The sequence below is a fragment of the Bicyclus anynana genome, chromosome 11, assembly GCF_947172395.1.
Source record: "Bicyclus anynana chromosome 11, ilBicAnyn1.1, whole genome shotgun sequence".
In the NCBI taxonomy this organism is placed as follows: Eukaryota; Metazoa; Arthropoda; class Insecta; order Lepidoptera; family Nymphalidae; genus Bicyclus; species Bicyclus anynana.
The window spans coordinates 16,677,671-16,704,312 of record NC_069093.1 but is presented as its reverse complement, the minus strand read 5'-3'; the positions used below and the strand labels follow the sequence as shown (position 1 = coordinate 16,704,312).

Sequence of the window (26,642 nt, the reverse complement as noted above, 5' to 3'; positions counted from 1 at the left end):
TGCAGTCTAAGATGGAAGCGGGCTAACTTGTTAGGAGAAGGATGAAAATCCACACCCCTTTCGGTTTCTACACGACATCGTACCGGAACGCTAAACCGCTTGGCGGTACGTCTTTGTCGGTAGGGTGGTAACTAGCCACGGCCGAAGCCTCCCACCAGTCAGACCTGGACCAATTAAGAAAATCTCAATCGACCCAGCCGGGGATCGAACCCAGGACCTCCGTTTTGTAAATCCACCGCGCATACCACTGCGCCACGGAGGTCGTCAAAACTTCTTCTCTATCCCTAACCTACACTATTCCTACCGTACCCCTACCCTACCCCTAGGGTTTAGGGGTTTGAAAAATAGATGTTGGCCTATTCTCATAGATACCGGATAAGCACAAAAAATTTCATCAAAATCGGTCAAGCCGTTTCGGAGGAGTATGGTAACGAAAACTGTGTAGTAGTTAGCCAATAAAATAATAAATAATTATTGAAACTTCAATCTGTAATAACTTGCTGACGCAAAATCTCAACATGGTTTCTTTAATGAGGAATGAAACAAATGGTGAAGGAAATTCAGCGTGAGGAAACCTGCATACCAGAGATTTTTTTAGTTCTGCATGTTAAGTTTTCCAATATGCATTGCGCAAGAGTGGTGGACTATTAGTCTAAAGTCTATCATTCAGAGAGGAGACTTGTGCTCAACAAGATCTGAATATGGATTGTTAATTATGAAGAAACATGGATGGTTTATTGTGTATTTATTTTAAAAATGTTGGTTACCATTCCAATATGAAATAGCTTGATTGATAGCGATGCTTTATTGACGAGAGGTCAAAACGATATCATACACATACGTCGTTACAATTGTGACCTACGACTTTTTTGGGTTTTCCAAATAGTTGTTATTATACTCATTTCACTCGATAAGCAATAAATAAAATAACTAAGTATATATAACTAAGTAGGTATAGGTAATATAAAAAAAACCAAGAATGTAAAGGAAAATGGGCACCAGAGTATGAAATTATAGGTACCAAGGACGTACAGATAGATATAAAATGGAGTGGATTGGATAAAATAAGGACTATACAATAGTTGTAGTAATAAGGGTCGCATCATTGAGGACATGGTCATAAAATGCGATTAAAATTTTAAATTATAACGATAAATCACACTGAAAAATCGCGCACTAGATTTAAATTTTAAATCTAGTGCGCGATTTTGCTCAAATCAGTTGTGCTCGTTGTCAGTGTAGTCCATTGAAATGTTACAATTTAAGGACCGAGTATTGCGTTTTTTATAGGACGCAATTTTATTTTTGGAACATGTGTGGGAGGTCAATAAAATCTTAACCTCAAGTTTGTGGGGTCGCCACCCTTGCCTCCCAAGCGCCAACTTGAAAAAAGGGATGAAAACACTTTTTACGCGATATCTCGGAAACTGCGAAAAAATGCAAAGCTCATGTAACATTTCAATGGACTATTAAGTGTTATTGTTGATTGACAATCGTCAGAGCAATTCACTAACGTTGCCAAATGTACATGTTAGTGGACATATGAAATTTGCCAACTAGCTTAGTAATTCTTACTTAGTTTTAGAATGTCGCTGAGTACTTATTAACGTTTTTCTAGGAATAGCAGGTAAGGTAAGGTAAAAAATAAAATAACGTGAAAATTTTCCGTTCACATTTTATTTAGAGACATCGGTATAAAATATATGAGATATAAAACAGCACAGTCGTAATAAGAAATTAAATCTTTTCACTATATTACCGATATAAATACATCATTTTAACTGTAAAGACATAGTAGGTACTAGGTAATCAATTATGCATCAGTTATGACCAGAGGGTTTCGATTTTAATAAACTACCTACATTTTAATATTATATCTGGTCATAGAGATGCATTTACAAACAAAATAAAAAAAATACAGGATTCTTTGGATAAAATAGAAATGAATTCACTGTGATATTTTTTATTTTAAAAATAAATATAATTTCCTTTTTTTTTGGATTTCAATAACGTTTTAATTTTTTTTAATGATTGATTTTATTCGAATATATTGGTAGGTATTTAGCATTTAAAAATTCTTATAAATATGATTTTATCACAGTGAACAGAGCTTAGGTATAGGATGACAGGGACCTGGAGTGAGGCCCGGGGGGATGGCCAACTTTACAATTACATAAAGTACCGAAATTCCATTCCTATATTTAAAAACTAGCCGACGCCCGCGACTTCGTCCGCATGAAACTTGATGTAAACTTTCAACTATCCCTATCCTTCCCCTACCGTAGGGTACTAAAGATTCAAGATTTTTATATAAAAAAATGGTTGTTGTGCCTCACTCGACATAGATTGGTATAGTGTGTCGCGGACTTTTTTGTTGATATTTATTAGATCTACAATTAATTAGAACATTTTATAGTTCTATCTTTTATAGTTTAGGCAGCGTCCGCAAAATAAGTAACTGTTCTGGTTGATTTTTTACACCCGAGAATACCCAAATATCTTACGGAACCCTATTTTTTTCCAAAATAAAATTTAGCCTATGTTACTTGTGGATAGTGTAGCTTTCGAATGGTAAAAGATTTTTTAAAATCGGTCCAGTAGTTTTTGAGCCTATTCATTACAATCAAACAAACAAACAAACAAACAAACAAACAAACAAACAAACAAACAAACAAACAAACATACAAACAAAGTTTTCCTCTTTATAATATTAGTATAGATATATCGATATGCTATAACGTTATACCTATATTTTTAATTGTGATATATACTCAGAGGCACAATTATCCGCCCACTTTAATATACTCGCGTCATATTAAAGTGGGTGGATAATTTTGCCTCTGAAAATATTAAAACAAGTAACATGTCAACTGTCAAGTCGACTTGTTCAGTTCTCTGGGAGAAATGTGTTGTTTATAAAATAATTAAAACTTTATACTTCAGTTGTAGGTAAATTAATTTTCATTTCGGAAATCGGTTTGGGTTTTCAAGCTTTGTATGGCTAGTCATGTATCTAAACTAAACTAAAAGAATGTCAAAACAGCAAAGTTAAATAGAGTAGGTAATCAACCTCATATAGTGTGTCTTCCTTACCACGTGACATTGGCGAAGTAAATTGTACCCAGTTGGTACCCAGCAGCAAGCCATAAAATCAAAAATTGAATTGAGTAGGTACAATAATGATGATAATTTATAAACACGTTTCTTTTTTGCTGCCGCTACTTCATTTTCATCCGAAAACACGCCTCTCTGTAAGTACAACCTTACACAAAAACAACTAAAACCAAACCGTTTTACGAAAATAGAACATTTATCAAAATGGTCCATTCCCCATTCGATATGACGCTTTCAGCCTTTCAACATCCCCAAACCACGGGCCTGACTCCAGAATTGATAAAAATCAAATGAGAACGATGTACAGAATTATTTTTTTAACATTAATTGTTTACACATCCATTTTACAATAATTAACATACGCCCTAACCTAAACACTTAATAACTTAATGCATTCCATTTTAAAATCGTTTTGGCAATTGTTTCGATACATACATAATACAGACTAAAGGAAGAAGATAGACGAGATAGATAGTTAACTTCAAAATTAAGTCTGACAGAGACGACATTTTCGGATAAAGTTAGTTGACTGCAAACACGCCTAATCTAAATTGCATTTATCTAAGTGATAAAACATCTCGTGCTTATAATTCTATTTATTGTAGAATTTGAGATACCCTCATTGAGAGTGTTAGGGAAAACGAAATTTGAAAGGGCATTTTAGATCATAGCAGTGACATGCTTTAACAATAAAAAAAAACACAAATATTAAGTGGAATACAAAATACTTATAACAACACAAAAACCTCGCGAGTCTGTAACATCACCAAATTCGTGCGAAGCTCTGCATATAGTATGCACATACAGGGTAGGTAAGTATATTATAAAAAAGATACAGGCAAATCTGGAATAATTTACACTTATAACTGCTTTATTATTTGGTCCAGCCCATATCTTCGACATTGTAATGAATTTTTTACAAAATATTTGAAGGCTATTTTGACTGGCTTGAATTTTTCTTAGCTGTGAATAAAATAATTATGATATTCTATACATTATTCCAGGCGAAAGCGATAACAGAATGAGGCGATTTTTTTTAAACTTTTGAAACATTAGGCATATGTACCCGAAATCATCGGCCTTTGTAATCAAATTTTTCCTTCTAGAATCTAGAGCTTCGTCTATCTTTTTCTTTTAATCCGAACGTTATAATTATAACACACAAAGCAGCGCGGAATGTTTTATATTATAGAAAGATATCTATCTACCCTCATTTCACTCTTGTCACAGCAGCGGTATTCTCTAAAACTACAAGGCCTACTTCTGACTACTTTAGTATTTTAGTCGAGTACGAACTATTTTTGGGCGGTAAATCCAAAAATTGTTCATACTCGACTAAAATACTGAAGTAGTCTGTACGGCCTCTGAGAGATAAATAGATACTCAAATTGAATTACAATTTTTTTTCTTAATTAGATTCGAATTCGACAATGGTTCTATGGCTTAATTTTTTTTTGTACATATGTATTCTGGTTCTAGTAAACAATAATAAATATTACTATTATAAAATAGTTTATTTTATAAAACTAACGAAAAAAATGAATTAGGATATTAAATTAAAGTTTATCGCTGAAATAAGTACCTAAGTACCAGTATTATAAGTATTTCACAGAACTATCAAATTTAATCTAACTTGCATTCAGAGGATACCACTGCCGATTTTTACCGAACTAAAAATATACAATTTTCAAAATATTTAATGCAAAGTAGCTCTAACTGTACATAACAAAACATTTTTTTATTGCCACACAAATAAAATTATTACAAAACTAATCTTAAAAAAGTTAACCAAGAAAACTTGTAGCTTCATAATTCAATAAAATTAATTTACTGTAGATAATAAGTATAATAATTATAAGTATAAGCTTATATAAACATAAACGAGTATATGATAAATGTCGAATCGAAACTAAATTGACAGAATAATTTAAAACATTATAATTTATATTAGTGTGCTATTTTTTGACCAGTCAAAATAAGAAACTGGGTAGATAATTTAAAAGAATCTAGTAGTAAATCACACAAAAAATTTGGCACAGCTTTTCAAAAATAATTTTGCTAATAAGATGGTAAGAGTTTCAACTTAATCAATCATAATTAACGCAATGTCTTAAATATCAGGAAACCATAAAATATGCTAATTAGTGTAATACATACGTTAGTTTCGCGACAAAGTTCCTATTAAGCTTCGAACAATATTTTGCAACGATTATATTAAAATAAAATAAAATTAATACCTCTCCGAGAAATTAAAATAGAATTATACACTGTACAGTTAATTGCAAATAATTAAAAAGAACAATTAATATAATTTAAAATACAACAATTAGTGCATCAATTCTTCAATTATTGTACATACCTAATTCAAAAGAATACAAATATATATAAATTAATTATACACTTAACTCACTAACATAATTATGTACTTTTTATCAAGTTCAATTTCAACAAAATCTGTTTGCGTTTAGCATGAAAACTTCTAATATAAATTGCAAAATATTATTATCTATTTAATTTTGTAAAACTAAAAATATTTTGTTAAATTTAATTAAGTTCTTTAACATACATAAATTACACTGCGTATTTAAATTAAACATATAGCGCATGTTAAAATTAAGAATAACATTTTTAAGTGTCGACATCCAATCTTAGCCTATCATATGAGTACAACGTAATATTTAATGGAATACTTAATATATAACATCGATTACATTAACCGGCACTTAAATGAAAGTTTGTACGCTCTACAATTATTATTATTGAGATTCGTGACGTAAAAGGTGCGTTGGCGACCCCTGCTGTACAACGTCACTTGTATGATTTAAGTGCCGGCAGGTGCTTTACATTAATTATGCACATTAATTTAATATTTTTTTATATATTAGTAAATGTCTTCTTTTAAGAGTACATGCGACTAAAAGTGTCCTTTATAAAGGATATTACTTTAAATGATATTTATAATGTAGTGATAACGATTCACTATGGAATATAGTAATTAAAAAAATATATGTCAATGTATTTTTTTATTAATTTTTTTATTTAATTAGTTAAGACGAAAATAAATATTATAGAGTTTAATAAACTCAAATTAAGTTTGTACAAAGTTCTACTTTTCAAAATCAATTAATATTGTAAGTGTTAGATGTTCGAATTTGTGTATACGTTATATATAACATTAATATAGATTTTCTAAATTGTATGGTCCAAAATATTGGACCCACAAAAATTATATTTGCCAATATACGTAAAAAATATATGGAAATCGACTAAAACCTTATGATGGTTTTATTTTTGTTTCGTGGACCGTTTTGAGGTCTGTTGAGTTGAGATGAAAGATAATCAAAATTTCAGTATACTATAGGCAGGCCCCACCTTGTGTTGTTTCATGTAAGTACAGTCCTAGCATCTGATATAATAGATTGAAAAGTTATGCTAAAACAATTGTGTGACGCAAAAACAGCTAATTAAATTTGGATAAATGAAGGTCCATTTCAGACCAGGAATATATGTACCTAATAAATACCGTTGAAAAAAATGGGATTTTATTTAAAATAAATTAATAAACATAACTAAATAATAAGTAACTACAAGATAAAACAAAATCCCAAGTTTTTAAGAAATTACAAAATGGCGCTTATCCCATTTGCAATTTGTGTTTTTTTTTTTATTTATTAGTCATACAGGGTGTTTTTTTATTATAATAATATTTTGTTATCTTTGTTAAAACTTGAAACGAATATTTGTGAATAACGAGTAACGAACGTTAATTTGATTTTCAAATTATGATCTTCACGAATGGGACAAAATATACGGGTCTGAAAACTTTGATGAATCTCATAGTTCTAGGGTTAATAATGTACCGAAGGGGGTATGAGTAAACAAAATATTTCAAACAATGTGTTAAATTATTATTTTCTTGAATACTTTAGAACACTTCTCAGTCTCTTATGATTGAAAATTTCAAAATACCGATTCTTTGCGTCGAAAATAAACTTCTTCTAGTAATAAAAATACTTCCAGCTCAAACTACAGAGTAGAGACATTGTTATAAAAACCCAAGGTAATTACTTACGTCTAATAAGATTTTTTATTACAGAAGTATCTGTAATAAAAAAAATATTAAATTATTTGTTATTTCAGGAATTGTCATTACATACAACTTTTTTTTTTTTCTTTTTTTAGAAAGGTAGTGCGCGCTGTGGAATAATCGGATTTCCAATCACACTAGAATCGATGTAGATTTAGTTTGTTTTTCAAGTAATTACAATAATACATAGCAGTTGTATGTTCTCTAGAATAGCTCAATTTAGATAAAAACAAACCAGGTTGGCGCACTTCCTAAATTAAAATTAAAACCACACTGATTAATAACATATATCTTGAGTTTTGTACATCAATGGGTAAAGAGATAAGTCCAATTAATAGATTAATTAATTATTACAATTATTCACTATGCTATACTTAATATTGGTCTACAACAATTGATTATTTTAACACCTATACGACGACACCTATTAAACACCAATAGCTATTAAGTTTGCTGATATTGTAGTAAATACTTTTAAATTGTGATTATTATTTGTTTATTTAATTAATTAACAAGTTTAATCGATTAATTCTAAATCTGAATTTAGTGTTCATCGAACATTTTTTTAAACTGACTACTTCCTGGGTGTTGTTTTTTTTTGGGGGTCTTGTCTGATTTATATTATGAGATCCCACAGGGTTTGTAACGGTCTACAATTTTGGTTGGTTTCTTAATAAGTATAAAAATATAAATAATTAGTATTAAATAAGTATGATCAGATTTTAGTGATGTTTGTTTTAACGGTTGGTTGAAAAGTGCATCTTTATTCGTTTCAATGTACTTAATATATGAAGATCACTTTTATCGTTGTGTTTATAAGATATATTATTGTATTATTATGTGAAATTAATTTATTTACCGCTTGTGAAAAATAGTGTCATAGTAAAGACATGAGATACAATTCAATAAGAGAAAAAGAAGAGAATAGAGAAGCAGAAGAGGATCACTAAATTTTCTGAGGTGCATTTGATTAATTGAATTTCAATTGCTGAAGCTTTATTTTTACAATTATTATTTTTTTCGGTGTAAGAGTGTTGAAAGCAGAAGCACATGTATACTGTGTATATTCAGATATTATGTTTCTGTTAAATAAATAAAATTCAATAAACTAAACTAAACTTCTCTTAACGCTCTCAGAATATGTGAACAATCTGTGGCTTTTGCTTGAGCTCATTTAGACCGAAAATTGTTAATTAGCCGTATCCAACTTTATACTTTTTTTAAATCTTCAAATGTGTCTTCAAAGAAGTTGAGTTGAAAGTTGCACACACAAGTTGGTTTTCACATTTGAATTTTATGTTATAATAATTGTTTATTTAGTATAGTTTAATACCGCTCACGTAATTTTAGTGAATCAGCTTCAAATTTCGACATCATGTTCTGGAATAATTTGCGTGTGCTAAACAATTGTTGATTTTATAGACAATGAAACCAATTTGCATTCGTAGTGCAATTTAGTTTCATTGTCTAGTCTAAAATTGTATTTGAACGTCGGGTTTAATAAAATTTTGTTAATATAGTTTACATGTAAGATAAATTGGGATAAACTAAAATACTATTTCAAAATACTTTTTCATAGTACCAATATGTTGTTTTATGTATTTTCTGTAAAATATTATCTTAGAGGGCTCTTTGATTACATGGAGTTCTAACTTAAGTCTAAGTTAATTTGTAAAAGAAAAATATCATCAATTGTCCGAATAACCTTGAAAAACACATATATAAAAATATAATTTAAGCTCTCTATTGTAGATTTTGAGACTATTGTAGATTTCTACTGACTCGTAATAATGCGAACAAATTAAATTTTCCACAAAATAAATTTAAGTGCAACTTCAGCGTATCTAAGATTTTGTTGCACTTTAGTATTTTAGTATTTTAGTTGCAAGCTTGTATTGTTGTTGCATGCCTGTGGTTTAGTGGCAAGCCAGTATTGTTGTTGCATGCCTGTGGTTTAGTGGCAAGCCAGTATTGTTGTTGCATGCCTGTGGTTTAGTGGCAAGCCAGTATTGTTGTTGCATGCCTGTGGTTTAGTGGCAAGCCAGTATTGTTGTTGCGTGCCTGTGGTTTAGTTGCAAGCTTGTATTGTTGTTGCGTGCCTGTGGATTAGTTGCAAGCTTGTATTGTTGTTGCGTGCCTGTGGTTTAGTAGCAAGCCAGTATTTACTACTTGAGCGTTTGTGATACGTACTTAATGTTTTGAATGAATCGGACGGTAAAGTTTTAGAATGAATTACTTAATTTGATTTCACTATTATAACAATATTTAGGTATGTGATTTTCAAATTTATTTTTTAATAGAGATATTTCTAAAACTACTTAAAATCATATATTATGTATTTAACATTTTAATTTTCAAAATTTAATAATAATAATATATACAATTGTTTATAAATAAAGCAAAGAGGTATATTTAGGGGATATCTCAATTGTAAAGTTTTCAAAAATATGATATTTAACGCAATATATGCAATGATATTGGATGATATTATAATGATGTTGGATGACCAGTTTTATGGTATTCCGATGGTGTTCCAGAAAATAAATAATTTCATGAAATGATTTATGGTCAGGTTTCTATTAAAAATGATATGTCGATATATTATAAATAAGTTATAATGATCTGTAAACATTTATATGTATTTATACGTTGCACCGAGTAAATTATATTATTTATAGTGGGTATATTATATTGAATTACATTCTGATTTGGGATATGTATACAATGAAATGAATATTTATACACTTCAATACAGAAAATATACTACAATGTATATTTAAAAATATACACTAACATATACATTACACATAGACAATCATCCAAAAATTCATTAGACTACAGTTTAAAAACAAATAGTCTTAATAAAAACTTAACCTAACATATTTTACTATAAAAATAATAAACAATACAGATTCGAATAAAAATCCTAAAGATGTAAACGTACCGTTACAAGTATGGATGCTACAATAATATAATGAGTTTTTAAGGTACTACAAAATATTTTTTTTGGGAGAGATAAAACTATCACTTCGAATTACAAAGACCCGATAACCACAAGGTGCTACGATATCGCTAAAATTTTATAATGCAGGCTATATACTCCTGTTTGCCTGTCTATACGCCTCGAGTGAAGGCGAATCGTGTAAGCGGAATCCGCGGCGTATAAAACGACTATTGGAAGAAACGAGCCCGCTCGCATTAAGTTCAAACTAAAACTTGTCAAGTGTTTTTACGTCACGGATACAACTGTCATACGCTTTCACTCGGGACGTACACCAACGCCATAGGTAAGGTTGTGCGAAATTCTGATCTACCTTAAATAAAACCGTAACTATACGAATATGGTCTAAATGTTTTAGACTCTTACCTTTTGAGTCGTTCAAATAGAAACTTGTATGTTATATATATTTTTTTTAATTGCCTTGTTCTTGTAACCTAACCAATATTCCATTTACTACACCAATTAGTCGTGTAGATTGTGCGAGGGTTAGCTACGACAATAGTTTAACAAGCGGGGATGAAACCCAAGGACTGTTGGGTTTCATCGTCAGCCCCGTAACCCTGGAAAGGCATAATCGGAGAACATAAACATATAAAAGGTTTTTTGGAGTTTATTGGAGTTTACTCCTTAAGAATCGATTTTTTATATATAAGGCGCCCGGTATGAGAAAAATCCGAGGGGTAAAACCAACTGAACTAACGAAAAAGTGTCACGTTTTTGGTGCGCACCTTTAGTGCGCAACTTTCTAATTTAGCTGTGAGTGTATTGAGACGTACATAGGGTATGCTGTATAGGCGACTATACCTATATACTATATGTTATTGGGCTTGTTTGTTTCTATTAGTGTCGATGTATTTATATTGCTATTTTTTTTTGGAGTTTACTCCTTAAGAATCGATTTTTCATATATAGCCCCCGGTATGAAAAATATATGGGCAGAAAAATTCGATGAACGAATGACAGCGTTACGTTTTTTGTGCACCTTAAACCGTGCGCTGTTGACGGGCGCGCCGCGGACTGCTGCTCCTCGGATGCACACCTTTCACTTTTCAGGCGTAAGTATTGTGACGTACATAGTGTATGCTGCAAGGCAACATACACCTATTTAGACAGTCGATCTAAAAGAGTAAACTCCATTCATGTGTCGGAGCTGACACACACTTTTTTTTTTATGTATTTACAACGGCTTGTTAAGGTTTAGCAAGCGTGTAGACGCGACATTATACAGTATACAGATTGTTTAAGTTAACGATCTCACTTTCCTAATATCATATATCGTTAATTTTCCGGTCAGAAATTCGCACTACTTTGAAATGGGCTTTCTATTTGGTCATTTCAGTAATACGTTTGAGCATCCTATGATAGTATAACGTCTAAAAGTTAAATGTTTAGAAAAATTCTACATCAATATGTCTCTCAAAGGGCATAAATTGTTTGGAATGAACTTTAACAAAACTGTAGCGATATTTGCGTAACTGCTCATTTTATACAGAGTGTCCCAAAACTTCTTTGACAAGATAAGAATCGATAAGTTAAATTATTTGTAACTTGTTACATATATTGTGTTGTAAGTCACGATTGCTGTTGCGAAGTCCACCTTGCATTTGCTTTTCACATTAAATCCGACATTCATTGTATAAAGTCTTGACGTCACAAAAAAGTTTACTCGTATGTAGTTTAGTAAGGATTTATAGTATAAAATCATTCTATGTAGTTACAATTCAATGTCCATAGCTAATCATTTAGTATACTTATTATGAGCTTAGTACAATTGTCAAAGACTTGGCAGCAAGGTTTGGGATTTCTGGCAAGCAAAGATCTTAATCCTTTCGTAAACTTTGTTGCAACTTTAAACATTTCACGAATATGGTTTAGTATTTTGATGTATTTTTGTTATCATAATACCTATGATATTAAACATGTTCTGGTACACTAATAAATTAAACTTATATACCGTCAATTTTGACATGTTAAAATAAGAATGTCCAGTTTTACGTATTTGATATAAAACTTGACAGCCTTTGGAGCAATTCTGATATGATTCATTGTCATAATAAAACCAATCAAACTTTTAAATGAATTAAACTATTTTGTTTTATCGCATAAGCAGTTTTGTGTCACCCTGTGTGTAGCGGTGATGGCGTCGGGCGTTGGTCACGCTGCTGGTCGTTGGTCAGGTCTAGGTGTCGCTGGCGACCGACGGCTGTCGGATCATATCTACATCTTGAACGCTGGCCTGGAATATATATTAAACATCATTACTATCAGTATATTTAAGTGGTTCACTGTAGGGTACAGTTATACAACCCTAAGTACTGTATCTGTCTTGTACATATGTTTGTAGTCATCTTAGCTTCTTCTATATAACACGATAACGTATTAACGATCACTATCAGATGCTTTTGACTGGGGCAGATGGCTTACAGTACTTTCCTTACGCCATCAAAGCCTTTCAAGTTTTAATTTCAGTTTTTGTTAGACGATATAAAATGTTGCAATAGATATACTTTTAAATACTATTGGTTACTGATGTGATGTGATGTGTTTACCTACGTTGGATTAGTTATCAGAATTCAACGACATTTTATACTATAACATTATAGATATACAACTGCTACGCACACAAGCGCGTCGAAACTGAGGCGTATTAATTTCATTTAGTCGCATAGTAAACAACGAAAGTTATTTAAACATAATAATATCTAAATATTGTCAACAATATTGATTATAGAGTTGTGTGTTCAGGAAGTGTAAGAACTATATATAACGTAACAAAATTGTGCATGTGTGCGCTCAGTGAAGTAGCTGAGTCTGGGACACTTTCCGCTTTGATTTTGTTGGCACGTAACATATCCAATAGTCCAATATCAGATATGTCACGTGTCTACAAAACGTGATCTGAATTGTGCGCACACATACACAATTTTGTGTTTACTTGCATTATATATTTATGTATATATAGTTTTTACATTTCCTGAACACACAACTCGACATTGTTGACAATATTTAGATATTATTTGATCATCATCATCATCATCATATCAGCCGATGGACGTCCACTGCAGGACATAGGCCTTTTGTAGGGACTTCCAAACATTACGATACTGAGCCACCTGCATCCAGCGAATCCCTGCAACTCGCTTGATGTCGTCAGTCCACCTGGTGGGGGGTCGACCAACACTGCGCTTACTAGTGCGGGGTCAACATTCCAGCAATTTGGGACCTCAACATCCATCGGCTCTTCGAACTATGTGCCCCGCACATTGCCACTTCAGCTTCGCAACTCGTTCAGCTATGTCGGTGACTTTGGTTCTTCTGCGGATCTCCTCATTTTTGATTTGATCACGCAGAGATACCCTGACATAGCTCGTTCCATCGCTCGCTGTGTGTCGCTGTTTACAATGCGACAATCGAATTAAGACAATATTAGCCACTTTACTTTATATCTATCTAAAACCTCTGTGTAATAGTATAAAATATTGTTGCCAGAATTCCTGTACCTGGGGCTTGAGCTTGGGCCTGTCCTGGCGATGGTTCTGGCTGTCCAGCACGCTGACGCAGTGCTTTTGCGTGGCGCGCACGCGCTCGTCGTACTCCTCCTGGAACATCAGGTTGCACCAGTGCAGGCACAGGCATCTGGAACACAACCACATCTGTGTTACAATAGAAGCTTCTTATTCGCGCTTCCTTTAGTCGCCTTTTTGCGATCGCTAACTTTAACTTGCAAATTTTGCCGAAAGTGCGAGTGGAATAAATAAATGGTAGTAAAAGTGATGTAATAAAATGAAGGCTTAAGTTTGCCTCTGCTGAATATCAGTCTGAATTAAAGTAGGTTATAAAAACTGGGTAGCAAGAAAAAATTACAAAATTTGGTCAAAAACTTCAATTAATTGATTTTTTCATATTCATATTTTTTCATATCTTTTTAATTTGTCACCCAAGAACGTATCCCCTATAACCCCATACCAAATAACATTCCATACTCGGGGCACATTTAAAAAACGTGTCTTCTGCGAATAAGGAGATTATTAAGCCGCATATCATGGAGTCTGTCGCTGCGTGTCGCTGCCAAGCAAAAGCCGTGGCCCTGCGGGATTCCGAAACTATTTTTAGCTGACGCTGTGGCTGACGAGGGTAGGCCTTTGTTGTCGCGCCAATAGTCGATAGAATCTGATCCGATTCGGTTCTCTTATTGATAACTACTGATCACATTACTGTGGCAGACTTGTGGTGTGCGGCTTTTTGGAAATCTTTTAGTTATCTGACTATTGAAAAGGAGTAGTTTCGAGCTTAATAGGTAGGTATGTAGGTACTCGCATGTTTGTTTCATTTAAACCGTAAGTATCATTGGATTTATCTTGTTTGATGGGGTGATATAGGGTATTTGTTACCTCATAGAAGATTTGCTTACCTAATTTTAATTGTTTTGTATGTTTCCTGAATACTCTTTTTTGATTTTTTTAAATCAATTTTTACGGGTTAAGGGTCAACCTTAGAGTGTTAATATATGTATTTGTGACCATCACTATTCAATGTTAATGATACTAATGAATTAGGACTGACGGTTTCACCGACTTAACTCTGGGCTGTCACTGTAAATCTCGGAAAGAAAAATAACCCGTAATATTTTACAACCCGACCCAAGATTCAACCCAAATACTTTATGGATGGCAGCCGCACCGATTAACCACTGCATCAATCAGGCAGTTACTACGCTCAGGTAATACTCAATCAGATAATAGTCTTGAAGTAGTTAAGTCACTTTATTGCACTTGTTGTTCTCATTAAGTGAAGTGAAGCAAGTCGCGAGCTAGTCCCTTGGGGCAGACTATCGATACCCACTTAGCTAAATTAAAAAGTAATCCGTCTTTTAAGTTGAAGATTATTTAATAAAAAAATGTATATTATGCCAGCCGATATACTTGTAATAGGCTAGTTGCCACTTTTTTAAATGGTCTTAAATTGATCATTATCGTTCTACTGGATTGAAAAAAAAAATCAAATTTTTTTGGACGTGATTTTGACGACGTAGCGGTGCAGATCTCTGCGATGCCTAGCAGTCCTGTGGTAGAACGGCGAATTTGGCACAAGATCGATCAGTTCCTGAGCGCCCTACCCGAAATATATCTTGTAGAACACCGATAGACAGGCAACCTTTCGGCGATGCACTAAACTTTGAAGTTTAGAGTTTGTTATTGAAATGTTATTCTACTATATTCTACTATAAGTTCTTCAAATGGTATCCTATTGTAGACAGTAGACATGGTAGGCTCAAGGCAACATGGAAACAGTCCAAAGCGGAGATGAAGCCGATTGAAACTTAAAAAAGGGGTTACAGTCCCAACTAAACTAATTTGGATGGAGTTTTCGTACACATAACTTTCAGGGAATATCTTAGTAGGTGGATGTCTCGTTTTTTACAAAAAAAAAAAATACTAAGTTAAAAAGTTGTCGATTTCTAGAGGCGTGCTCCGTAATAGCGAGTACTCCCGCGAGGCGCTATCGATCCCGCGCGATCGAAGTAAAGTACTCCGCTAAATTAAAAGATAAGCCGCTTATAAGCGGAACCGAAACCGCTTACCGGTCGCTTCATTCTACAGTCTAGATGAGACCTTTATTTAACGATTAATTTAATATATTTCGACGATATAAAAAGGTAGCAGGAATAACTTGGACGCGGAATGCACGGGACAGATCTTTGTGCAGAATACTTGGAGAGGCCTTTCTTGGAATGCAAGACAATCGGTATCTAAAAAATAGCATTAATTTACTTTCACCTGTTTGTATATTTTATGAAATGTAAATTAAAGTGTAACAAAAATAAAACACAGTTTTTACGTCATTTGGTACAAAACGAGTAGGTTAGGTACATTATACTTAAAGCAAGTTAAAACATTAAATTTTCATTTTAATAGAAGACCACCGATGTCTTCGAATTCAGGGTCTTTATTATTGGTCACTGAGAACCATATTTCTAAATAAAAAAGCATAATAATCGGTCGATTATTTAGAAGGTAGGATTGTCACATGTCGGCTTCTAAACAAAAAGCCTCTTAAGAATCGGTCCATTATTTTATAAGCTACGATGCCACAGACGCACAGATGAATTGACAGCCACGTAAAGAGAATGTAGAAATCACTCACAAATCGTTTTCTTTTTTCTTTTTCTACGAAGGAAGTTCAAAATACAGTATTGAGCCTCCAATGCCGCTTTAAAGCCACACAACTGCGTTACATATATAATTTTTTTTACGCTGTTTTTTATGTTCTATCATGTCTTAAGTAAATAAACATTGTTCTAAAATTCTATTTCAGAGATTTTTATACGTTCCATCATGTGTAAAGTAAAAGGGGCGCTGTAAAGTGTTATTGCACCGTTCAGAGCTTACGAGTATCTCGGTAGCGGCGAGCGCTGAATTCGCTTTATTATTCAAAGTCCGGTGGGATTACTGGCGAATTCGCATCTAATATTTACGACTTCTGCTTGTAGCTGCAAAAATAATGTTTTTTTAAATTTCGTAAGCAAACGATAAACAAATATTTTCTAATTAGCGATTATCAGCCTGTTTTATAGCACTTTATAGGATGGGATTTAGAATTTAGACTTACCATACTGCCCAATCCATCGTGATATCCCAGTGGATATGACCTCTGCCTTCGATTCCGGACGGTGTGGGTTCGAATCCAGTCCGGAGCATGCACCTCCAACCTTTCAGTTGTGTGCATTTTAAGAAATTAAATTTCACGTATCTCAAACGGTGAAGGAAAACATCGCGAGGAAACCTGCATACCTGAGAATTTTGTTAATTCTCTGCGTGTGTCAAGTCTGCCAATCCACATTGGACCAGCGTGGTGGACTATTGGCTTAACCCCTCTCGTTCTGAGAGGAGGCTCGAGCTCAGCAGTGAGCCGAATATGAGTTGATAATGATGATGATGATGATAACACTGCCCAAAATATTGGTTGGTAGATTCGGGTGAATAAACGTTGATGATTGACTCTGTATCGTTATAATTAACAGATTTTAATAGTAATGACCGGAACTACCACCAGCACTGCTATGTTACCTGAGCACGGCGCCCAGCACGCCGGCGCCCACGAGCGCGGCGCCGGCGCCCATGATGTAGTAGCGATGCTGCGCCGCCTCCGCGCCCGGCGACAGCTGCACCAGCACCACTATGTTACCTGAGCACGGCGCCCAGTACGCCGGCGCCCACGAGCGCAGCACCGGCGCCCATGAGGTAGTAGCGATGCTGCGCCGCCTCCGCGCCCGGCGACAGCTGCACCAGCCCCACCACCAGCACCACTATGCCCAGCAGCAGGCAGCCCACGATCGCGTACAGCCCCGCAACCTGCACGAAATATTATGCGTTTTATTTCTCCTATACTAGGCGAAATTATATTATTTATTTATTTTCCCATAGTCATTCAAGGCTCAAAGTCATTGCGAGCTATGCTTGGAGTTTCTCTGCGTGATCGAATCAGGAATGAGGAAATCCGCAGACGAATCAAAGTCACTGACATAGCTCAGTGAGTCGCGAAGCTGAAGTGGCAATGGGCAAGCCACATAGTTCGAAGAGCCGATAGACATTGGGGTCCCAAATTGCTGGAATGGCGACCCCGCACCGGAAAGCTAGCCCCTAGGTGGACCGAGGATATCAAGCGGGTTGCAGGGAACCGTTGGATGCTGGCGGCTCGAGACCGTTGTGCTTGGAAGTCCATGCAAGAAGCCTATGTCCAGCAGTGGACGCCTATCGGCTGATAAGGCATTTATTATAATTTCACAACAGAGCGAAGTACCTGCGATTTCAGCCGAAGCGCCTTACACTCTAAACTTGGCAAATACTCAAATAATCGCGTTACAATGAGTGGTACCTAGGTATTAAGGTTTACGAAATGTTCCGTAACCTAATTGGGTTGAGCTGGTATCCGCGACCACCAGCAACAGAAAGTTTAACGCACTCACTCGCACTGAGGACTAATTAAAACTTGCTGAATGTCTGTTTGGTGCTGTGCGGATTTTGCAAATGCGATTCAGCGTCGAGACAAGAAAAAACGACCTAATTCAAAATTTCATTACCTTACAAGTACCTGACTCAACAAAACCACAACTTAACAACATAATTGTTTGAAAAATATGACATCTAAAGAAGTAAAAAGTAGCCACTTTTTATCCTGGAAAAATCCATGGTTCCCGAGGGACTGTGAAAAACTAAATTCCACGCGGACGAAGTCGCAGGCGTCCGCTAGTAATTAATAAATTAATACTCCAAAGCCAAAGTAAGTGTAATTATTTTATTTATGAGAACGCGAATATCTAATCTGTATGAAGTGTAAATTTAGCCTTTTAATGGAAGTTTCTTTGATCACCGTAAAAGGTCAGCTGGCAAAGGTTACATACATAGTCTATAAGAGCAATTAGCATAATATGAAACGGGCGCAGCGAATGTGATTGTAAGGAATAAGCTCCTGTTTCACAGTATAAAAGCAAGTCTTTAATGCATATTTATATTCTTTGAACGTAATTTGAACTTGCGTGCCCCTTATCCCGTATGATATAAAAAAGAGGAATTGACGATATTCAAAGCATTTGTGCCCGCTTGTTTGACTTCCATCCCTATTACCTTAAGAGTAGGGCGAGATTTCCACATAATTTCAATGATTATGTAGAATCAATCTTTTTCCTGATTAATCTAACTAAAATTACTTATTACATATCTACCTACATCATTAGTACAGGAGAACATTTTTGTTAACAATATAATATAGGAATAAGGTAGAAAAGCTTTGCTGCTCTATTACTATTACTACTGCTCCTGTAGGAAAAAATACAACAGAAGCATAGCTTTTGTTTCATTGCTTCTATTGTATTTTTTTACTACAGAAGCTTCATTGATTCTATTGTAATTTTTTACTACAGAAGCGATGCTTCTGTTTTAGTTTTTACTACAGAAGCGATGCTTTTGTTGTAGTTTTTACAAAAGAAGCGATGCTTCTGTTGTAGTTTTTACTACAGAAGCATTGCTTCTCTAGTGGTTTTTTACCTTCCCGCAGACGTAGAGCTCATCCCGCAGGCGGTGGTCGGGCGACGGCGTGGCGTCGTCCAGGCGGCCCAGCTGCAGCGGCAGCTGCGAGGGCCTCCGCCCGCGCTTCTCCGCGCGCCGCCGCTCATGCCGGACCGCTACTGCTGGCATCGCACCGATCATTTTCGCTGCAATCGGTCAATATCAACACGGTATTCTACTTCGGGTGCGCCGCCAATAGTGGCGTGCACAGGGTTTTTAATTGAGGTATACACTAAATGTACAATTCATACAAAATACTTTCTCCATTATAGGCTGATAATGCATTCTCAGGATAAGCAATCGATGTTTGCATCTATGACGTGCACGCCACTGGCGCCACACACCCAAACGCCATAGATGGCTGAGGACGGTAGGCACTCGTATGTATATTATTTTAATTTGGCAATTCAACACATTGAGAGTGAAATATTGTAATCTCGTGTCTGTCTGTCTGTAGTATTATAGCTCGACATCAGTCACTTCGTTAATTACAGCCAAGACTCAGCTACAGAAAGCAGGCACGTAAACCTTTAAAAAAACCTTAATTACATCGGGATCTAATATTTAAATTATTGAAATGCGGCTCGCCTAAACTTTCAAAGCAAACGAAGTTTCAAAAAACTAAACAATCTTAACATGGTTTATATACTCTAAATGCATATTAAAATAAAAAGTCATTTGAAAATCCACATCTCTTCATTACGACTCTCTGTATAAAGTTTATCGGAGAAGCGCTGCTTCTGCCGACACACTCTGAATAATAAACGTATTTAGTAAGCGCTTCAAAAAAGATAACACTTGCAAAATGTGACTAGAATATTCAAATATTTATGGTCACGTTCTATGGACTTTTTTACTGTGTTGATCAAACAATATATAAATTCATAAATTATCTGCCGTGGGTCCAGTCAGCCTTTCAAAATTCAAAATTCAAAATTCATTTATTTCAAGTAGGCTCAGTTTACAAGCACTTTTGACACGTCAGTTGACTATTTGTAAAGATTCTACCACCGGTTCGGAAGGCAGGTTCTGCTGAGAAGATACCGGCAAGAAACTCAACAGTTGCTCTTTTGAAAAAGTCATACAGTATTACAATTTACATTTGATAACAATTAAATTACAATTTCTTATAGTTTTATTTCCTGTGTGAAGGTGGAAGCTGATCCAATGGCCTCCAAGCACCTTTGTCGTTAAGGAACTCATCAATAGTGTAGTAACCTCGACTAAGTAAATGTTTTTTAACACATTGCTTAAAGTTGTGCATTGGCAAGTCCATCACAGTCTTGGGGATCTTGTTATAGAAGAGTACACCCAAACCCACAAAAGATTTTTTAACTCTTTGGAGACGATATGCAGAAATAACTAACTTATGCCCGTGTCTAGTAAGACGTGGGTTTAGATCTCCTTTTCGTTTGTACAAATTAATATTTTGTCTCACATAAACTATACTGTTATATATATACTGACAGGCTACTGTTAAAATGCCTATTTCTTTAAACTTTTGACGAAGGGACTCGCGTGATTTTAGTTGATATATTGCTCGAATTGCTCTTTTTTGAAGTACAAATATAGAATGTATATCAGCAGCCTTGCCCCACAACAAAATACCGTAAGACATTACGCTGTGAAAGTACGCAAAATAAACAAGTCTAGCTGTATCAACATCAGTAAACTGTCTTATTTTTCTCACTGCAAAAGCAGCTGAGCTGAGTTTACCTGACAGTTTTTCTATATGAGCACCCCACTGAAGTTTAGAATCCAAGGTCACTCCCAGGAAAACTGTGGAATTCTCTATTTCTAGTGTTTCACCATTGATCATTATAGACTTATCTAATTTTATAACATTTGGTAATGAAAACTCAATACATTTAGTTTTCTTTGCATTTAAAAGTAAGTTGTTAACAGTGAACCAATGCGACACATGCGATATGGCACGGTTTACATCGTCGGAATTATCTTTATTTCTGTCACTCTTAAAAATTAGGGATGTGTCGTCAGCAAACAGTACTATCTCACAGATGCCGCTAACATGGTGTGGTAAATCGTTTATGTACACTAGGAATAGAAAAGGACCCAGAATTGAACCCTGTGGGACGCCCATTGTGTTAGAAAAACCGCGAGACTTTGAATCATTTATGCATACCTTTTGTGTTCTATCACTAAGATAAGAGGCGATGAGATCGAGTGCAACACTTTTTATGCCATAGTGGCTTAACTTAAGTAAAAGAATGTTATGGTCAACACAATCGAATGCTTTGGACAAATCACAAAATACACCAATAGCATTCTTAGCATTTTCCCATGCATCATATATATATGTTTTAAAAGTTTAGCACCTGCATCAGTTGTACTGCGACCTTTAGTAAAACCATACTGTTCAGGGTGAAATAAATTATTTAAATTAAAATGACTTAAAAGTTGATTTAAAATGATTTTTTCAAAAACCTTACTAAGTGTTGGCAGTATTGTAATTGGTCTATAATTATTAACATCAGTTTTGTCACCTGATTTAAAAAGTGGTAACAGTTTGCCATGTTTCATTAGGTTCGGAAAGATACCCAAATCCACGCATTCATTAAAAATAATAGCTAAGTGGGGAGCAATGACATCAATGATGTTAGATATTACTTTCACTGACATGCCCCACTTGTCTCCAGTTCTTTTTAATTTTAACAGTTTAAAAGTTTTTTTAATGTCTGATACAGTTATATGATGAAATTCAAAAAGAACGTTGCACTCTTTAACATGGCCTCTTAATATCCTCTGGGCTTCCGTAGCAGAAGAGTCCAGTGAATCTGTTAACAAGATAGGAACATTCTGGAAAAAGTCTTCAAAGGCATTAACAACCTCGTTATCGGTGTTTATCTTTTTATCATTGACAATTAATTCAAAACTCATATCACGTGGTCTAATTTTGCCTGATTCTTTATTAATTATGTTCCAGGTTGTTTGTACCTTGTTTTCAGATTTTATTATTCTATCTTTGATGTGTAATGATTTTGCAAGAATACAAACACGTTTGAAAATTTTTGAATAGTTTTTTACATGTTCTAAATATGTTCGCGTTTGATTATACTGTTTCTCCTCGTACAACTCGTACAATCTGTCTCTACTTTTGTAAATGCCTACAGTAGCCCATTCGCTAAACTTTAATTTTTGAGTAACATTAATACGTTTAAAGTTAAAAATTTTACAAAACTCTTTGTCTATTGTCTTGAACAGCGTACCAAATAGCCTGTCTGGGTGACTATTTTCAAATGAAAGACTTGGAATTTTTGAAGAAATTATGCTTTTAAATCGCTCTAATTTGCCTTCAGTTATCGGCCTATACTTGAACCATTGGTTGCTATTGGATTTATTGTTTAAAATAGTTATTATTTGACCACTGTGATCAGAGCCTAATTTATTTATTATCATCTTTTTTTCAATCACACAATTGTAAAATATATTATCCAGACATGTCCCTGAAGTAGCCGTTATCCTAGTAGGTTCATTAAAAGCATGAGTCAAATCAAAACATTTGAATAAGTTAAGAAATCTAACAGACTTTGAGTTTTCTGTTAGAATATCAACATTAAAATCGCCACAAATCAGTATTTGTTTGGAAGATGTGCACAAACGTCTCATTACATCCTCCATTACCTCTTCAAATTGATCAAAGTCAGCAGGAGGGGGTCGGTACACGCATACTATAACAATTCGTTCCAACTCCACACAAGATAGTTCAACAATGCATTCCACAGAAAGACTAACTATGTCTTTTCTATCCTTGTATTTTAGGTTATTAAGTAAGAGTATTAAAGAGCCACCATGTCCAGCCCTTCTGGAGAATACACTTGACAATGAAAAATTTTTAATATCAAGTACTGATAGTTGTGACTTTGTGAGCCAGTGTTCCGTAATACATAAGATGTGTATATTGAATTTCTCTACAAATAGTTCAACTTCTAATTCCTTGCCGTTGATGCTCTGTATATTTTGGTGTACAATGTTAAAGTTACAGTGCACCTCCGTTGTCATATTTTCTAGTTTAAAGAATTTTTAATTGTAACAGTACTAGGATTGGTACTGCAGTCATATATAGAAATATTTGTACTATTACTACAGTTTGTAGAGATGTCAATAGACTGAGTTACACTACTTGTAACTGGATCGTTTATATAAAAATTAACATTTGAGACAGTACTATCACTCGTACTCTGGTCAATAGAAACAGAAGAACTATTTTTACAAGTCGAATTAGTGTCAATAGACTGCGTTACAACATTTGTAACTGACTTATTTAAGTTGTAAGCCAACAGGGACGCAACATGCTGCTTACATTTTTTTGGCAGATATAAATTATCTTTAGTCAACGAATAAGATGAGGTAAACTTATTCATGTCAAAATAAAAAATTGCATCGCTGTGATGGTATGTCAAGTTGTATAACAATAGATTCAAATTATGGATATGCTTATTTTCTTTAGCACTTGACTTAAAGTATGGAAATCCACATAATGTAAATTCACATTTGGTTCTACTATGTAATACCAAAAGCTTTTCAACACATTTTATGATTTGATGCCTTTTAATTTTCAAACTGTTCCCTAACATCAAAATTACATTTGAGTAACCAACTACATTTTCTGTACTTATGCTATTTATTAAATAATTAAAACTAGCCCCTGGAAAACATTTGTTAGTCACTGAATGGTTTAGGTATTGGCTCATTTTTTGAGTTATGCCACATATCGCAGGATATTGTGATATTGTCCTGGATGACTTGCTGTACTGGAAATATTGTGATGTGAGGCATGATTTCGAAATAAACGCATTTTTTAAAAACACGAGATCCTAGATTCGAGTTCTGGGTAAGGCAAAGAAGTATTATGCTTTATTTATATAAGAAGTTGTCAGTAATATTTCTCAGCACGGATACAGATAATAAATAAATATACTTACACAATACACAATAACTCACATTACTACTTACCCCAAAGCGAATATGGGTGGCTATTAAGATAACGGACTTCATCACCGCGCGATTTCACCCGCGTGGTTCCCGTTCCCGTAATACGGAATACGGGGATAATATATAGCCTATAGCCTTCCTCGATAAATGGGCTATCTAACACTGAAATAATTTTTCAAATCGGACCAGTAGTTCCTGAGATTAGTGCGTCACAATCAAACAAACAAATTCTTTGGCTTTGTAACATTAGTTTACAACATTAGATATCTGATACTGATCGTTCAAAGAGTCTCAAATTATCGTGTTAGGTGCGATCACACTGGAGCAGGTTAGTGGGTTTGAGCTCTATATCATCCATCATCCTATCCTACTCTAGCCCTACACGGGCAGTTAAATTGGGTGAATTTTTAGGGTAATTAATAGAATACTCGTATATTTATTGGATAAATGTACTCACGTCGTTGATTTTCTCTTGGCTGTAATAAAGACTGTAGCATATCTGTAACAAAACAAGTTCATTGTTTAATATTTTGATAATGTGTTTAACTTTGTTCTGCAGGCCTAATTCATTATATTTAACGTGCTCACACGCTAGTTGACATATACGAAATTGAGATTCTATGTGACAAAAGTCATCCGATGCCTACTGCCGGGCTAGCATGGGCAAGGGATAAAATTTTTATCCACCCATTATATCCACTGACTAAGGATATAAATCCACCCGTCATAGCATGGCCACAAGGGAAAGACAAATTAATCCCCGATTGACATTACGCGTGGAGATCTTTTCCTCGACTATGGCATATGGAGTGGAGGATAAAACTTTACTTAAAAAAATAGGGTAGGGGTAGGGTAGGGGTAGGGTAGGGGTGGGGTAGTGGTGAGGTAGGGTAGGGGTAGGGTAGGGCAGGGGTAGGGCAGGGGTAGGGCAGGGGTAGGGTAGGGGTAGGGCAGGGGTAGGGTAGGGGTAGAGGTAAAGAAGGGTAGAGTAGGGATAGAGAATAAGTGCACTTATGTCACAACGAAGCTTGACCGGGTCCGCTAGTATGATAGATACTATAGATACCTACTACAAACCACCGCAAAAAACAATCACCAAACAAAACAATGCCAACAGAAAACAGATAAATAATATGCACAAAATAACCAAATATTATCAAATTTACGTTTATTTCGGACTATTAATATACCTAATGCCAATTTATAAGATATATACAAATGGGTTGACAAGTCTTTCCCTCCGTTTATCCACCGGGGATATTATATCCACCGGCGTGCCCATGCGCGGTGAGTGGATAAAACGAGTGTGGGGGATAAACGTTTTATCCTTTCCCCGTGGATAAATTTCTCCCTTGCCCGTGCTAGCCCTGCTGGTGTATATCATACAGTAGGTAGATGACATTTCACAATTGATTTGATGTTTATTTTAATAGGTTGATAATAAAGGCTAAAATAGGCCAGTTAGTCTCGTTTGGGCTCGATGTCAATTTTCCGAGTTTCAGAAAGCATGTAAAACCGATGTCTAACATTATCATAAAAGCCATTACAAAATTTAAAGCAAATATGTTTGTTGATACGCATCGGCCGTGGCTAGCGTTCCGGTACGATGCCGCGTCGAAACCGTCAGAGCCATGGGTAGAATAAATTTGTACGTATTACAAGTAAGCAGACTTCCATCTTAGACTGCATAGTCACTTGACAATTCAGATCGCAGTCAAGGGCTAATTTTTCATGAAAAAAATCGTATAAACTGTGTAAAAAGCTAGAAATAATTATTATTTATAGGAAAATAATACAATCTCTAATATATATAATACGTGGAAGCATACATAAAATAAAAAAAGCAATAAAAAAGAAAATGAATCAATAATTAAAAACCCCGAATGACTGCAAAAAACTATGTTAATTAAAAAAGAGTATCACAAAATACATACGCAAGCATGTCGAGGTACTTTAAACATTACCTACGTGAAATTTATGTCTCCGACTGCATTTTAGTGTTATCTACACAGAATTGTAGGAGTAGTTCCACGAAGTTGAGCTCCGGAGCGAGTTGATACAGCGCCGCGAGCATATCAACTGGGTCACGATGTTTATGAAGCCTTTCGGAAAATGGCCGCCGGCGTTTCGAGTGCGTCTCACAGACCGAGAGCCTGTGTTAACCAGACTTACTTTAAAAAGGTTGAACATTTGTCAGCCTATGGCTTTACTTAGGGTTAGAAGTTTGAACTGTGGTGGGTTTAGTCGGTAGCAGGTTTCAAGGGTCCATATCCTCAATTGTCCAAGTATATAGTGTATTTCCTCGGCATAATATGAGAAATTATGTCCCCAATCGACAGTTATTTAGCATCGCGGCAACCTTTCGAAATACACTGTTCAAGTTTTTTTTTCAAGACAATGGTTGCAAGAAAGCTAAGGAAAG

At 34.8% G+C, this 26,642-nt stretch overlaps 1 protein-coding gene across 1 annotated transcript; it reads right to left on the bottom strand.

The window, feature by feature from the left end:
* Positions 1 to 9,327: 9,327 nt before the first annotated feature.
* Positions 9,328 to 19,408, bottom strand: LOC112046319 (uncharacterized). The gene is made up of 5 exons (XM_052884448.1): positions 19,247 to 19,408; positions 17,431 to 17,554; positions 17,270 to 17,387; positions 13,703 to 13,838; positions 9,328 to 12,438 (listed from the first exon to the last, which is right to left on the bottom strand). The coding sequence occupies exons 1-5, from the start codon at positions 19,406 to 19,408 to the stop codon at positions 12,382 to 12,384; spliced, it is 597 nt and encodes a 198-aa protein (XP_052740408.1). The 3' UTR covers positions 9,328 to 12,381.
* Positions 19,409 to 26,642: the final 7,234 nt, after the last annotated feature.

Coding starts and splice junctions, on each gene's coding strand:
- LOC112046319 (XM_052884448.1), bottom strand. CDS start 19,408: ATGATCGGTGCGATGCCAGCAGTAGCGGTCCGGCATGAGCGGCGGCGC. Junction 17,555..19,246: donor AGCTCTACGTCTGCGGGAAG/GTAAAAAACCAC, acceptor TATTTCGTGCAG/GTTGCGGGGCTGTACGCGAT. Junction 13,839..17,269: donor GTGCTGGGCGCCGTGCTCAG/GTAACATAGCAG, acceptor GTTGTGTTCCAG/ATGCCTGTGCCTGCACTGGT.